Source organism: Rhinolophus sinicus, chromosome 2 (genome assembly GCF_057876585.1).
Source record: "Rhinolophus sinicus isolate RSI-liver-muscle chromosome 2, RSI-T2T, whole genome shotgun sequence".
In the NCBI taxonomy this organism is placed as follows: domain Eukaryota; kingdom Metazoa; phylum Chordata; class Mammalia; order Chiroptera; family Rhinolophidae; genus Rhinolophus; species Rhinolophus sinicus.
Genome location: NC_142502.1, coordinates 113,314,462 through 113,331,716, shown reverse-complemented (window position 1 = coordinate 113,331,716; position 17,255 = coordinate 113,314,462). Strand labels below are relative to the sequence as shown.

Sequence of the window (17,255 nt, the reverse complement as noted above, 5' to 3'; positions counted from 1 at the left end):
TCTATCAACCTTTTGCAGAACCACTCCTGTAGATGTCTAGAAAGAGAAATAATAAATAATTAATGGCCATGAATAACCAAGGTAACACGACAGCTCAGGAAGAAAATGAAAAGTCTCCAGAAAATTAACTTAAAGCCGTGGAAATATGTAACTTAAATGACAAGAGAATTCAGGATTGCAGTTCTTAAAAAACTCAACGAGATGCAAGAAAACAGACAGGCAGTTTAATGAACTCAAACACAATCAAAGAACAAAATGAACATTTTACCAAAGAGATCAAAATTTAAAAAAGAACCAAATAGAATTTCTGGAGATTAAGAACTCAATAAAAGAGATGAAGAATAAAATAGCCAGCTTTGGTAGTATAGTTGACCAGATGGAGGAAAGAATCAGTGACATTGAAGAAGGAAATCTGGAAATGACACAGATGGAAGAAGAAAGAGACTTGAGACTTAAAAGAAATGAAAGAACTCTACAAGAACTTTACGACTCCATCAGAAAGAGCAACATAAGAATAATGTGCATACCAGAAGGAGAAGAAAGGGAGAAGGGAACAGAGTATGTTCAAACAAATAGTCGATGGGAACTCCCCAAACGTGTTGAAAGACCTGGATCTTTGAATCCAAGAAGCAAATAGAACACCTAATTACCACCACAACAACAGCTCTTCTCCAAGGCACAGAAGCTGTCAAAACTTAACAACAAAGAAAGAATCCTCAAGGCATCCAGGGAAAAGAAGACAGTAACCTCCAAAGGAAAGCCTATTAGATTATCATCAGATTTTTCAGCAGAAACTCAACAAACCAGGAGGGAGTGGAATCAAATATTCAAACTATTGAAAGAGAGAAACAATATATCCAGCAGAGATATCCTTTAGATATGATGGAGGAATAAAGAGCTTTCCAGACATACAGAAGCTGAGGGAATTTTGTAACACATGACCAGCTCTACAAGAAATACTAAAGGAGGCTATTCAACCAGCATAAATAGTGATAATTTGTGACAAGCAAAACATAAAAGCAGGGAGACTAAAGCCTGAACTGGAATATGGGAATGGAGAAAGTAAGCATGCTTAAGAAAATGGAATACTCTAAATATCAAACTTTCTTTTACATAAACTTATGGGTAACCACTCAAAAAAAATCCAAAACTGAAATATATAACATAAGAAGAAACAGAGGGAAACATCATAGAATACCACCACACAGAAATAATAGACAACAACAAAAAGGCAAAGAAACAATGGAGACACAGTCTTACCAGAAAACCAAAGGAATGATAGGAAATCCTCACATATCAATAATCACCCTAAATGTAAATGGACTGAACTCACCAATAAAAAGGCACAGAGTAGCAGATTGGATCAAAAAACTAAACCCAACCATATGCTGTCTCCAAGAGACACATCTCAGCTACAAGGACAAACATAGACTCAAAGTGAAGGGGTGGAAATTGACACTCCAAGCAAATGGTATCCAGAGAAAATCAGATGTATCCGTACTGATATCAGATGAAACAGACTTCAGGGTGAAAAAGGTAACAAGAGACAAAGATGGACATTTCATAATGGTGAAGGGGACTATACAACAAGAAGACATAACAGTGATAAATTTTTGTGCCCCCAATCAGGGAGCACCGAAATATACCAAACAACTACTAACAGAACTAAAGGGAGAAATTGACCAAAACACAATTATAGTAGGGGACCAAAATACATCATTGACAGCTATGGATAGATCATCCAAACAAAAAATAAATAAGGAAGTAGCAGCCCTAAATGACACATTAGATGAAATGGACATATTGACATTTATAGAGCACGTTATCCTAGAACATCAGACTATACATTCTTTTCTAGTGTACATGGAAGATTCTCAAGGATAGACCATATATTGGGACACAAAACTAGCCTCAGCAAATTTAAGAAGATTGAAATCATACCAAGCATATTCTCTGATCACAAGCCTTCGAAATTGGATATCAACTACAAAAAGAAAGCAGGAAAACCAACAAATATGTGGAGATTAAACAACATACTTTTAAAGAACGACTGGGTCAAAGAAGAAATAAGAGGAGAGATCAAAGATATATAGAAACAAATGAGAATGAAAATGCATCCTACCAAGTTTTTGGGGATGCAGCAAAAACAGTTTTAAAAGGGAAATTTATATAATTACAGGCCTAACTCAAGAAACAAGAAAAATCCCAGATAAATAACCTCATGTATGCCTTAAAGAACTAGAAAAAGAAAAACAAATGAAACCCAGGGTCAGCAGAAGAAAAGAAATAATAAAAATCAGAGCAGAACTAAATGAAATAGAGAACAAAAAGATAATAGAAAATATTAATGGGACAAAGAGCTGGTTCTTTGAAAAATTAACAAAATTGACAAACCCTTGGCTAGACTCACTAAGATAAAAAGAGAGAAGACACTGATTAACAAAATCAAAAACGAAAAAGGGGAGGTTATCATGGATGCCACAGAAATACAAAGGATCATCCAAGAATACTATAACTATATGCCACCAAATTCAATAACCTTGAAGAAATGGACCAGCTTTTAGAAACATATAGCCTTTCTAGGCTAAATCATGAAGAACTGGAAAATCTAAATAGATCGATCACCAGTAAGGAAATTGAATCAGTCATCTGAAACCTTCCCAAAAGCAAAAGTCCAGGACCAGATGACTTCACTAGTGAATTCTGCCAAACCTACAAAGAGGATCTAATACCTGTCCTACTCAAACTCTTTTGAAAATGGAAGAAGAGACAATACTCCCTAACTCATTTTATGAGTCCAATATTACACTGAGAACAAAACCTGATATGGATAACACAAAAAAAACAAAACTACAGACCAATATCTGTGATGAATACAGATGCAAAAATCCTAAACAAAATTCTAGCAAATTTCTCATTTGTTTGTCTTGTTCTTTTGTTGTTTTTGGTTTATATACCACATATCAGTGAAATCACATGGTTCTCTGCTTTTTCTGTCTGACTTATTTCGCTCAGCATTACACTCTCAAGATACATCCATGTTGTCACATATGATCCTATTTCATCTTTTCTTACCGCCAAATAGTATTCCATTGTGTATATATACCACAACTTCTTTTTTTATTATTATTAAATTTATTGGGGTGACAATTGTTAGTAAAATTACATAGATTTCAGGTGTACAATTCTGTATTACATCATCTATAAATCCCATTGTGTGTTCACCACCCAGAGTCAGTTCTCCTTCTATCACCATATATTCGATCCCCCTTACCCTCATCTCTCACCCCCCACCCCCCGCCCCCCTTACCCTCTGGCAACCACTAAACTATTGTCTGTGTCTATGAGTTTCTGTTTCTCATTTGTTTGTCTTGTTCTTTTGTTGTTTTTGGTTTATATACCACATATCAGTGAAATCACATGGTTCTCTGCTTTTTCTGTCTGACTTGTTTCGCTCAGCATTACTCTCTCAAGATCCATCCATGTTGTCACAAATGTTCCTATATCATCTTTTCTTACCGCCGAATAGTATTCCATTGTGTATATATACCACAACTTCTTTATCCATTCATCTATCGAAGGACATTTTGGTTGTTTCCATGTCTTGGCCACTGTAAACAAAGCTGCAGTGAACATTGGAGCACATGTGTCTTTATCTCTAAATGTTTTCAGATTTTTTGGGTAGATACCCAGGAGAGGGATTGCTGGGTCATATGGCAATTCTATTCGTAATTCTTTGAGGAACCTCCACACTGCCTTCCATAACGGCTGCACCAGTCTGCATTCCCACCAACAGTGTATGAGGGTTCCTTTTTCTCCACAGTCTCTCCAACATTTGTTATTATTTGTCTTGTTGATGATAGCCATTCTGACTGGGGTGAGGTGACATCTCATTGTGGTTTTGATTTGCATTTCTCTGATGATTAGTGATGTTGAGCATTTTTTCATATGTCTATTTGCCATTTGTATGTCCTCTTTGGAGAAATGTCTCTTCAGGTCCTCTGCCCATTTTTCAATTGGGTTGTTTGTTTTTTTGTTGTTGAGTTGCATGAGTTCCTTGTATATTCTGGATACTAGCCCCTTATCGGAGGCACTGTTTGCAAAAATCTTCTCCCATTCAGTTGGTGGCCTCTTTATTTTGTCAATGGTTTCTTTTGCTGTGCAGAAGATTTTAAGTTTCATATAGTCCCATTAGTTTATTTTAGCTTTTACTTCCATTGCCTTTGGAGTCAAGTTCATAAAATGCTCTTTGAACCCAAGGTCCTTAAGTTTAGTACCTATGTTTTCTTCTATGCAGTTTATTGTGTCAGGTCTTATGCTTAAGTCTTTGATCCATTTTGAATTAACTTTGGCACATGGTGACAAATAGCAGTCCAGTTTCATTCTTTTGCACGTGGCTATCCAATTCTCCCAGCACCATTTATTGAAGAGGCTGTCTTTGCTCCATTGTATGTTTTTAGCTTCTTTGTCAAAAATTATCTGTCCATATTTATGTGGTTTTATTTCTGGGTTCTCAATTCTATTCCATTGGTCTATGTGTCTGTTTTTCTGCCAATACCATGCTGTTTTGATTATTGTGGCCCTGTAGTACAAGCCAAAGTCAGGAAGTGTGGTACCTCCATTGTTGTTCTTTTTCCTTAAGATTGCTTTGGCTATTCGGGGTCTTTTGTGGTTCCAAACAAATCTGATGATTTTTTGTTCTATTTCTTTAAAATATGCCATTGGGATTTTGATGGGGATTGCATTGAATCTGTATATTGCTTTGGGTAATATGGCCATTTTAACTATGTTGATTCTTCCAATCCATGAGCACGGAATGTCTTTCCATTTCTTTGTGTCTTCTTCAATTTCTTTCAAAAAAGTCTTATAGTTTTCAGCATATAGGTCTTTCACATCCTTGGTTAAGTTTATCCCTAGGTATTTTATTCTTTTAGCTGCAATTGCAAAAGGAGTTGTGTTTTGTATTTTCTTTTTCTGAGATTTCATTGTTAGTATATAGAAATGCAATGGACTTTTGTACGTTTATTTTGTAGCCAGCAACTTTACTGTATTCGTTGATTGTTTCTAATAGCTTTTTGGTGGAGTCTTTAGGGTTTTCTATATATAGCATCATGTCATCTGCAAAGAGTGATAATTTAACTTCTTCATTCCCAATTTGGATGCCTTTTATTTCTTTCTTTTGCCTGATTGCTCTGGCAAGGACTTCCAACACTATGTTGAAAAGCAGAGGTGATAGGAGACAGCCCTGTCGTGTTCCTGAACGTAGAGCAAAGGGCTTCAGTTTTTCTCCATTAATTATGAGATTAGCAGAGGGCTTGTCATATATGGCCTTTATTATGTTAAGGTATTTTCCTTCTATACCCATTTTATTAAGTGTTTTAATCATAAATGGATGTTGTATGTTGTCAAATGCTTTTTCTGCATCAATTGATATAATCATATGATTTTTGTCCTTTATTTTGTTTATGTGATGTATCACATTGATGGATTTGCGGATGTTGAACCATCCTTGTGCCCCGGGGATGAACCCCACTTGGTCATGATGAATAATCTTTTTAATGCATTGTTGTATTCGATTTGCTAGAATTTTATTTAGGATTTTTGCATCGGTATTCATTAGAGATATTGGTCTGTAGTTTTCTTTTTTTGTGCTGTCCTTACCAGGTTTTGGTATCAGGGTAATGTTGGCCTCGTAAAATGAGTTAGGGAGTACTGTCTCTTCTTCAATTTTTTGGAAGAGTTTGTGCAGGATTGGTATTAGAGCCTCTTTGAAGGTTTGGTAGAATTCACTAGTGAAGCCATCTGGTCCCGGACTTTTGCTTTTGGGAAGGTTTTGGATGACTGATTCAATTTCGTTACTGGTGATCGGTCTGTTTAGATTTTCCATTTCTTCATGGTTCAGCCTTGGAAGGCTATATGTTTCTAAGAACTTGTCCATTTCTTCTAGGTTGTTGAATTTGGTGGCATATAGTCCTTCATAGTATTCTTGGATGATCCTTTGTATTTCTGTGGTTTCCGTGATAACTTCCCCTTTTACGTTTCTGATTTTGTTAATCAGTGTCTTCTCTCTTTTTATCTTAGTAAGTCTAGCCAAGGGTTTGTCAATTTTGTTAATCTTTTCAAAGAACCAGCTCTTTGTCACATTAATTTTTTCTATTGTCTTTTTGTTCTCTATTTCATTTAGTTCTGCTCTAATTTTTGTTATTTCCTTTCTTCTGCTGACCTTGGGTTTCACTTGTTCTTCTTTTTCTAGTTCTTTAAGGTGTAACATGGGGTTATTTATTTGGGAGTTTTCTTGTTTCTTGAGATAGGCCTGTAATGAGATAAATTTCCCTCTTAAAACTGCTTTCGCTGCATCCCAAAAATTTTGGTAGGATGTATTTTCATTGTCATTTGTTTCTATGTATCTTTTGATCTCTCCTCTAATTTCTTCTTTGACCCAGTCCTTCTTTAAAAGTATGTTATTTAATCTCCATGTATTTGTGTTTTTCCCCGCTTTCTTTTTACAGTTGATATCCAATTTCAAAGCCTTGTGATCAGAGAATATGCATGGTATGATTTCAATCTTCTTAAATTTGTTGAGACTGATTTTATGTCCCAATATATGGTCTATCCTTGAGAATATTCCGTGTACACCAGAAAAGAATGTATAGTCTGATGTTTTAGGATGAAGTGCTCTATAAATGTCAATTATGTCCATTTCATCTAATGTGTCATTTAGGGCTACTATTTCGTTATTTATTTTCTGTTTGGATGATCTATCCATAGCTGTCAATGATGTATTTAAGTCCCCTAGTATAATTGTGTTTTGGTCAATTTCTCCCTTTAGTTCTGTTAGTAGTTGCTTGGTGTATTTCGGTGCTCCCTGATTGGGGGCATAAATATTGATGACTGTTATGTCTTCTTGTTGTACAGTCCCCTTCACCATTATGAAATGTCCATCTTTGTCTCTTGTTATCTTTTTCACCTTGAAGTCTGTTTCATCTGATATCATTATGGCTACACCTGATTTTCTCTGGGTACCATTTGCTTGGAGTGTCAATTTCCACCCTTTCACTTTGAGTCTATGCTTGTCCTTGTAGCTGAGATGTGTCTCTTGGAGACAGCATATGGTTGGGTTTAGTTTTTTGATCCAATCTGCTACTCTGTGCCTTTTTATTGGTGAGTTCAGTCCATTTACATTTAGGGTGATTATTGATATGTGAGGATTTCCTGTCATTCTATCCTTAGTTTTCTGGTAAGGTTGTGTCTCCATTGTTTCTTTGCCTTTTTGTTGTTGTCTATTATTTCTGTGTGGTGGTATTCTATGATGTTTCCCTCTGTTTCTTTTTTTATTTCAGTATATATTTCAATTCTGGATTTTTGAGTGGTTACCCTTAAGTTTATGTAAAAGAAAGTTTGATATTTAGAGTATTCCATTTTCTTCAGCACGCTTACTTTCTCCATTCCCATATTCCGGTTCAGGCCTTTACTCTCCCCCTTTTTGAGTTGTGGTTGCCACAAATTGTCCCTGTTGATGGTGGTCGAATAGCCTCCTTTAGTATTTCTTGTAGTGCAGTTCGTGTATTAGAAAATTCCCTCAGCTTCTGTATGTCTGGAAAGGTCTTTATTCTTCCTTCATATCTAAAGGATATCTTTGCTGGATATATTATTCTTGGCTCATGGTTTCTCTCTTTCAATAGTTTGAATATTTGGTTCCACTCCCTCCTGGCTTATAGAGTTTCTGCTGAAAAATCTGATGATAATCTAATGGGCTTTCCTTTGTAAGTTACCGTCTTCTTTTCCCTGGCTGCCTTGAGGATTCTTTCTTTGTCGTTGGTTTTAGACAGCTTCAATACAATGTGCCTTGGAGAAGGCCTGTTGGGATTCAGGTAACTAGGTGTTCTATTTGCCTCTTGGATTCGAGGGTCCAGTTCTGTCCACAAATTTGGGAAGTTCTCATCGACAATTTGTTTGAATATATTCTCTGTTCCCTTCTCTCTTTCTTCTCCTTCTGGTATGCCCATTATTCTTATATTGCTCTTTCTGATGGAGTCAGAAAGTTCTTGTAGAGTTCTTTCATTTCTTTTAAGTCTCAAGTCTCTTTCTTCTTCCATCTGTGTAATTTCCAGGTTTCTATCTTCGATGTCACTGATTCTTTGCTCCATCTGGTCAACTCTACTACCTAAGCTGGTTATTTCATTCTTAATTTCTTCTATTGAGTTCTTAGTCTCCAGAAATTCTATTTGGTTCTTTTTTAAGATTTCGATCTCTTTCGTAAAATGTTCATGCTGTTCTTTGATTGAGTTTCTGAGTTCCTTTAACTGCCTATCTGTGTTTTCTTGTATCTCGTTGAGTTTTTTCAGATCTGCAATCTTGAATTCTCCGTCATTTAAGTCACATATTTCTGTATCTTTAAGTGCCTTCTCTGGAGATTTTTCACTTTCTTTCTGAGCTATCGTGTTGCCTTGGTTATTCATGGCAATTACTGGTTTACTATTTCTCTTCCTAGACATCCACAGGAGTGACTTCTGCAACAGGTTGATAGAAAGCGGTCTTTCTTTTGTTTTCCAGTACTTGTTGGTAGAATGTTTTATTATTTCTCCAACTGCAACTTATTTTTCTTCTCCCACACAGTAGTGCTATGTTTTCTCTGCACTATTGCAACTTCTCACGCAATGGGGGGATTCCCTGGGAGACGGGCTTCTCCTCTGTTAATAGTTCGTCTAGGTCACAGGGCGCGGCGTCCCGGTGGGTATGCAGAGAGCTTTTGATGTTCCAAAGCTCTTCCAGCTCCTGATTCAGAGCCCGTATATTTCAGCAGTTCTGTTTACTCCTGCAGGGATCCGCCCAGATAGGTGGGGTCAGGGGCGGGGTGAGTTGTGAGAGGTGGCCCAGAGCAATGGTGGCGACCACCACCACAGCCGGTCCTGCTTCCACAGGTCTCTCCCCTTTGCTGGAACTAGTTGGGCTGTGAATTTGTGTTTGCAGTCCACAGATCTCAAAACAGCAAATTTTCTGTTGTTTTGATCTGACACTGCTACTGTTTCGCTTCTAGCACCGGGCAGGTGAGGGCAGGGCGAGCTCTGGTAGGGGAGGGAGGGGGCGGCTAGTCTCAGTGTCCAAGGCTCTGTTCTCTGCTCGGCAGTGCGGGCTTAAACCACCGTTTTCAGCCTTTTTCCCTCAGTCTTTTCTCCGAGGTCTCTGCCGTGAGCGTTGGGTTCAGCCGTGTTATATGCTGTCCCCTCAGCCCTGTGGAGCCCTGGCGGAGCCCTATCAGTCCGATCTCCCGCAGCTGCGGTGGTTCCGGGAAGCAGCGAGCTCGGCGCACTGAGCTGGGTCTGAGTCCTGCGCCCGCGCGGTTCAGTCTCCGTGCGCTTCTCCCTTTCCTCCTCCTCCCTCCACTCGCGTGAATCTCCCACCTGTAGGTGATTTCAGTCGGTAGTGGGCCTCCTCGTCTTGCCTGTCTGCTGTGCAGGGAGTCCTTTGTGGAGTTTTTGTTGTTTGATTCTTTGTAAATTCCAGGGGAGCTTTACAGAGGCTCACCTCACTCCGCCATTTTTCCGGAAGTCCCACAACTTCTTTATGCATTCATCTATCGAAGGACATTTTGGCTGTTTCCATGTCACCCCAATAAATTTAAAAAATAAATTAAAAAAAATTCTAGCAAATTGAATGCAACAATGCATTAAAAAGATTATGCACCACGACCAAGTGGGGTTCACTCGAAGGGTACAAGGATGGTTCAACATATGCAAATCCATCAATGTGATACATCACATAAACAAAATAAAAGACAAAAATCATATGCTTATATCAAGTGAGGAAGAAAAAGCGTTTGACAAGATACAACATCCATTTATGATTAAAACACTTAATAAAATAAGTATAGATGGAAATACCTTAACATAATAAAGTCCATATATGACAAACCCTCAGATAATATAATTAACAGTGAAAAACTGAAGCCCTTTGCTCTACATTCAGGAACACGACAGGGCTGTCCCCTATCACCTCTGCTTTTCAACATAGTGTTGGAGGTCCTCGCCAGAGCAATCAGGCAAGAGAAAGAAATAAAAGGCATCCAAATTGGGAATGAAGAAGTTAAATTGTCACTCTTTGCAAATGACATGGTGCTATATATAGAAAACCCTAAAGAGTCCACCAAAAAGCCATTAGAAACAATCAACGAATACAGTAAAGTTGCTGGCTACAAAATAAACGTACAAAAGTCCATTGCATTTCTATATACTAACAATGAAATCTCAGAAAAATAAAAAGAAAACAATACAATTCCTTTTGCAATTGCAATAAAAAGGATAAAATATCTAGGAATAAACTTACCCAAGGATGTGAAAGACCTATGTGTTGAAAACTTTAAGACATTTTTAAAAGAAATTGAAGAAGACACAAAGAAATGGAAAGACATTCTGTGCTCATGGAGTGGAAAAATCAACATAGTTAAAATGGCCATATTACCCAAAGCAATACACAGATTTAATGCAATCCCCATCAAAATCCCAATGGCATTTTTGAAAGAAATAGAACAAAAAATCATCAGATTTGTTTGGAACCACAAAAGACCCCCGAATAGCCAAAGCAATCTTAAGAAAAAAGAACAATAATGGAGGTATCACACTCCCTGACTAGCTTGTACTACAGGGCTACAATAATCAAAACAGCATGGTATTGGCAGAAAAACAGACACATAGATCAATGGAATAGAATCGAGAAATCGGAAATAAAACCACATAAATATGGACAGATAATTTTTGACAAAGAAGCAAAAAACACAATGGAGAAAAGACAGCCTCTTCAATAAATGGTGCTGGGAGAATTGGAAAGCCACCTGCAAAAGAATGAAACTGGACTGCTATCTGTCACCATGTACCAAAATTAATTCAAAATGGATCAAAGACTTAAGCATAAGACCTGAAACAATAAACTGCATAGAAGAAAACATATGTACTAAACTTGTGGACCTTGGATTCAAAAAGCATTTTATGAATTTGACTCCAAAGCAAGGGAAGTAAAAGCTAAAATAAATGAATGGGACTATATCAAACTGAAAAGCTTCTGCACAGCAAAAGAAACCATAGACAAAATAAAGAGGCAACCAACTGAATGGGAGAAGATTTGTTTAAACAGCGCCTAAAATAAGGGGCTAACATCTAAAATATACAAGGAACTCATACAACTTAACCACAAAAAAACAAACAACTCAGTTGAAAAATGGGCAGAGGACCTGAAGAGATATTTCTGCAAAGAGGACATACAATTGACAAATAGCCTTTTGATAAAATGCTCAACATCACTGATCATCAGAGAAATGCAAATAAAAATCACAATGAGATATCACCTCACCCCACTTGGAATGGCTATCATCAACAAGACAAATAGTAACAAGTGTTGCATAGGCTGTGGAGAAAAAGGAACCCTCATGCACTATTGGTGGGAATGCCGATTGGTGCAGCCACTATGGAAGGCAGTGTGGAGTTTCCTCAAAAAATTATGAATAGAATTACCATATGACCCAGCAATCCCTCTCCTGGGTATCTACCCAAAACATTTGAAAACATTTATCCATAAAGACATATGTGCTCCAATGTTCATTGCAGCTTTATTTATGGTGTCCAAGACATGGAAACAACCAAAATGTCCTTCGATAGATGAATGGATAAAGAAGTTGTGGTATATATACACAATGAAAACTATTCAGCAGTAAGAAAAGATGAAAGAGGACCATTTGTAACAACATGGATGGATCTTGAGATTATAATGCTAAGCGAAGTAAGTTAGACAGAAAAAGTAGAGAACTATATGATTTCACTGATATGTGGTATGTAAAACTGAAAACAACAACAGAACAAGACAAATTAAGGAACAAAAACTCATAGACACAGACAATAGTTTAGGGGTTACCAGAGAGTAAGGGGGACGGGGGCTCTAGAAGAGGGTAAACGGGGTCTAATAGATGGTGACTGAAAGAGAATTGACTCTGGTGAACACACATGTGTATAGATGATGTGTTATAGAATTGTACAGCTGAAATCTATGTAACTTTACTAACAATTTCACCCCAATAAACTTAAAAAAAAAAAAAAGAAAGGAAGAAAAATTAGAAAATACAGAAAAGTGAGAAACAATAGTTATGATTCCACCACATGAATCATTAGTGGTTAGCTGACCATACCTTTTTCACTACATGTATATCCTTTGTTCTTTGTTTTTGTTTTATCAAAATGAAGTCAAACTGAATATACTGTTTTGTACCTTCATTTTTACTCAACAGTCTATTGTGTACTTTGTTCCATGCCAACAGATATGTATCTGTTATATCATTTTAATTGAAATTGAAATTGAAATCTTTTATTTTCTAAAAGTTTAGATTGAAAAATTTGAAATGTAATCTACACTGTAGACAGTAACATATTTTCATGGGTTTGAGAATGATCTTATCTACATACCGCTTTGGCAGTTAATTTTGTGGCCCTGCCTTCATTTTGTTCTTTGGAGACTGGAGATATTTCAGTTTGAAGGCAGACGTTTAATCTTTAGCATTTGGCAGTTTATACAGATGCCTATAAAGCCACGGCACCTGTATTCAGAGTTCTCCATCCGGGATACACATGCCTGTTGCATGCCATTACACACGTCCAGTCACACCTTCCTTGGCCAACCTGGCAGCAAGCTCTGGGGTACTGATTGGAAGAACTGATTTTGTGGGAAAAAAGTGAGGTTGGTGAATTTAGTCAGGGTGGAACAATAAATATATAAACACCAGTTTCACACTATTTTCTCATTTGCAAAATGTGGGATTGCTTACAAAGACAGAATGTTGTCAGGTAGAATTCTTCCTGTAGTACTTTAACAACTAGTAGCTGTGTGCACAGTTCCATATTCTGCTTTCTTCATTTAGCGTATGTGGTGAACATATGTCCTTGTAATAACCATTTTGGGATGAATTTTACTAGTTGCAATAATATTCAATAACATGAATTACTACAATTTATTTAACTATTCCCTCCATTGTTGAGCAGTTTACTTGGAATTTTAAGTGTGTGTATTTTTCTCTATATTCGCGGTCACTCAGAACAGTAACATTAAAAAAAAATTTGCCAATTGTTATGTGAAAATGGTATTCCATTTTAATTTTATATTTTATTTGAGAATAAATATGGAAGCTAAATATCTCTCTTAAAATCTTGTACACATTATTCATATTCTTAGCAAACACCTCTTTAAAAATAGCAGTTACACTCATCCTGTGCCTCAGTTACCAAGAATTCAAACTTGGTGGAATCTGAACTTAATTATGTTTTATAACAAAGATTAAAAATTTTAAGCCTTGGCCATTTTAATTCGTATATAGTTTTGATCTTTCATGTATTCAATAAATGGTTAGTTTGTACATGCATTGTGCTAGAAACTAATATTTTTAAAAAGGAATAAAGACCTAAAGAATTCAGTGGAGAGGAAAGCCATACAACAAGAACAGCCATTCAATGTCTGTGTCTGTACAGGGCTTGAATAAGAAAATATGTAGAGGGAGTGCCTAGCACTTGGCAGAGAGTAAAGAATAAACACTATTATCATTATGATAAAACTATTCTTAAATACAGGGTATCTCTGGTCTAACAGTAAGAAAAATTCTAACAGAATTAGCTCAAATTGGCTGTCCATGAATTCCAGCAATTTCTTCTGTCTTTATGGTCAGTGACTCTCCCTCCCTCCCTCATAGTTAAAATCTTCTCACAATTTGGTAAGACTTCTAGATTAACCTTAATAGAATTGAGGTAGGTAATACCTTGAGACTCCCTTTTGCTATCAACTATTATCTAGAAGGGTCTCTCATTAGTTGGTTACACCTGATTTTCATCATGAGGGATGATAAGTACCATTCTCAAAGGACGTGTGATCATGTGGTTTTACTCCCCCTCAAACAGTTTCTCCATTAGCTACACTCTCCTCCCCACTTGCTTCCTGACAGCCCCTGGGCCGCCATGATTCTGATCTCCCACATCCTCTTGAGAATGCCCCTTTTGACCTCATAATCACACTAACTTTGACATCATAAAGAGAATATCCCATGGGGCCTCCACGTGACCACCATGTTGTAAAAACTAAGACCACGAACTGAAGGTGTGGAGTATGACTTTGTTTTTCCCTAAATCTCCAAGCACACGAACCAGACGGAGCAGATTTGAACAGCTACCACACTACAGTGCAGTATGGCCACACAAGGCATGAGATCCAAATCCACAAAAGAGGGAAGTAGAATGTTAAACCTTGAGTTTTCTTTAAGTACGCTAAGTCAGGAGTGAAGCTGACCATGGTGAAATGTGATAAGGCTGCTAAATAGTTTGTGCTGTTGATTTGTAATTGAGCCTTAAGTTGGCAAGCTTGTAGAGCTATTTATCGACTTCTGGGGGGGGGGGGGGCGTGTTCCCAGGGGTGATAAAAATGTAAGCATCTTTCGTTTTGTTGAGATTGATTTTTTTTTCCCTCGGAAATTTTATGTGATATGTAGCTCTATTTTGAAAGATTTTTTTTTTTTCATTTCTGCAAGCTTCATTCTGTTTTCAAAGTCCAGTTGACTCACCTTTTAACCCACTGTTCTGGCTCCTTCTCTTTGACAAAGATTGGTAGAAGTCACATGCTGAATTAATGTGTCTGATAAGTTAGCAAGGTTTGACTATGCAGCCTATTAACCTCATTTCTTTCTCTTCAGTTTCCTAAATCTTTGCCAGTTTTCTTGTTTGTTTTGGTCTTGATGGTTACAAGATTAATGTATGTAATTTTCAATGTCTGTTTTCTCCAAGATAGATTTTATTTTATTATTTAAAATGATATTTTTCCCCATCCATTTCTTCTTATCGCACTTGATAGCTCATAAGTTAATTTCTTCTCAAGTGAATTGGCATTTTGATTGTTGATTTACTCAGCTATCATTTTTGGCATTTTTTTGGGGTGTGTGTTTTGGCATACACAATTTGGTGGTGTATTTTAGTGTGCGAGCTCATTTTAACAAGATTTTTAAAAATCTGCTTTTTTCTCTTTTCTCTTGTTTTGCGGGGGCCTAAATCAACCTACTTGAGATCCCCTCGTTGGGATTTAGACCTCTCACTCCAGGGTGACACTGGAATATTATAGATTCCGAGGGTGGCTTGATTGTGAGGCTGCATCAGTGTTCTCTCTTATTAGGGCAGTCGTTCTTTAGGGCGCAGGCAACCCTCACACCACTGCTGGCTTCAGGCACGGAGCCTAAGTGGGGCATAGTTCCACTTGCTTTCCAAGAGGTGAACTTCCACAGCCCCCTGCCGTCTTTGGGCACAGAGTCAACCAGCCCACAGCTTCCACCCCACTTACTCATTCACAGTTCTGTTCAACTTTTTGTCTCTAAAAGAATCTCTTTATCAACCACTCATCTTTCTTTGCCTTTCTCTCCTTCTTCCTTTTTTCTATGCATTTTTTCCTAAACAATAATGACTACAATACAATTTTTTTGTATGATTTTGGAGGCAAGAGGGAACATAAGAGTATGAACTATATCACTTTGATTGAAAGTAAAAATTTACTTCTTAGAAACAACTCCCACATTTCCAAGATGCCTACATACTCCTTGTGGTTGGAATCAGGTACAATTTTGAAATGATATAACTTACAATTCTCTTGTTAGACCTTATTTTTCTTTTTTGTTTAAATATTAAGATATAGAATATGCCCTTTTGTGAACATGTAATTATTTATTTATTTATGAACAAATATTTGTTGAGGTCACACTATATGGTGTGCTCCAGGCACTGCTCTAGGTGGTAGGAATACAGTAGTGAATAAAGCAGTTTGTCCTCTGATGGAACTTACATTCTACTAGGAAGAGCTAAGCAACAGGCAAACAGGTAGACGTATAATATTACAAGTTCTGTGCAGATGGCCTGGAATCAGAGGCATCCCCCCCTCTCACCCCCCCACCCCCCCCACAGCAGCCTCTTCCCCCCTCCCCCCACCCCCTCACCCCCCATCCCCCACCCCTCTAGCCTCCCTTCGCCTTCCTAGTCCCCAACCCTTGTCACCCCCTCACTCCCTATTCACCCCCCACCCCCCTCACCCCTTCACCTCTCCCACCCCCCTCACCTCTCTATCCTCCACCTCCTCACCTCCTGGACCCCCCCACCCCCCTCACCCCTTCAGCCCCCACCCCCCTACCCCTCACCCTCTTCACCCCCCTCAGCCCCCACCCCCCCTCACCCCCACCCCCCCCACCCCATCCCCTGGAAGTAAGCGGTGCAGGCAGGAAGAACTCAGAAAGATGGCCCCCTTCCTGGTGCTCTGCTGTTCTTGTAGAATGTGTTTTCCTTGATCACCAAGCTCCTCGATCTGATGTGTAAGAACCTCTCATAAACCAATAAGGAAAATGGTCAAAAGATGTTAACTCCCATCAGATAGTCTCAGAAGAAAATCAAATGTGGAATAAATATATTTATTTTCAGATGTTTAAGATTAAAAGATGTTTAACTAGTAATTTACAAAGTAGCAACAAGATACAATTTCTTATTGGTCACTCATCAATTAGACAGAGGCTTATGAAAATAATATTCCGTTCTGACTAGTTTCCTGAAACAGTTTGTGTGTGTGTGTGTGTGTGTGTGTGTGTGTGATTTTTAAAATATATAGTTTTCAGAAGGAAATGGCTAGTAATGCTATTTCTGATTCTTATCTTTCTCTTAATGATTTCTATGCTTTCTACCTTTCTACAATTATCATATGTTGGTTTTATAATTAAAAAACATACTATATAGCCATGTAGATCCACTTTTGAAGGAATATGTTAGCCTAGCAATGATGCTTTTCTTTGGTACTGACGTGTAGGTGTTCCCTTTGGCACATGTGTGCAGCGACACAAATAAGATGACATTAATTAACCCCCAAGGAGTCAAGTTCAATATCTACAAGCAAAAGGTGGAACAGGCAATTAAGTCCTATGAAAAGTGAGTATTACTTCCAGCTGTGTCTAATGGCTGTGGAGTTTGTTTTCTCTTTTTTTTAGCTGAGATTATTTCATCTGGAGCAACTGTCTAAACTTGTGCATAGGAACGCCAAACTCTGCAGCAGTAGCAGCAGCAGAAGCAGCAGCAGCAGCAAACACAGACACTTCTGTGTGCCAGGCGCTCAGGGCATCACCTATGTGTACCCAGCAGAATTCTAAGGAAACCGTCTCTCCTTTCCAAAATCTATACATATCGCATGTTTCCACGAGGTCTTTACATTTCCCTTTA

At 37.9% G+C, this 17,255-nt stretch overlaps 1 protein-coding gene across 6 annotated transcripts in view; it reads left to right on the top strand.

The window, feature by feature from the left end:
* The window catches only part of VWA3B (von Willebrand factor A domain containing 3B), a 165,387-nt gene that overhangs the window by 109,616 nt on the left and 38,516 nt on the right, over positions 1-17,255 (top strand). For all 6 annotated transcript variants that reach the window (XM_074332571.2, XM_074332569.2, XM_074332568.2 and 3 more), the window contains one exon: positions 16,849-16,967. In XM_074332571.2, coding sequence (XP_074188672.2) covers positions 16,849-16,967 — 119 coding nt within the window. The remainder of the gene's footprint in view (positions 1-16,848; positions 16,968-17,255) is intronic.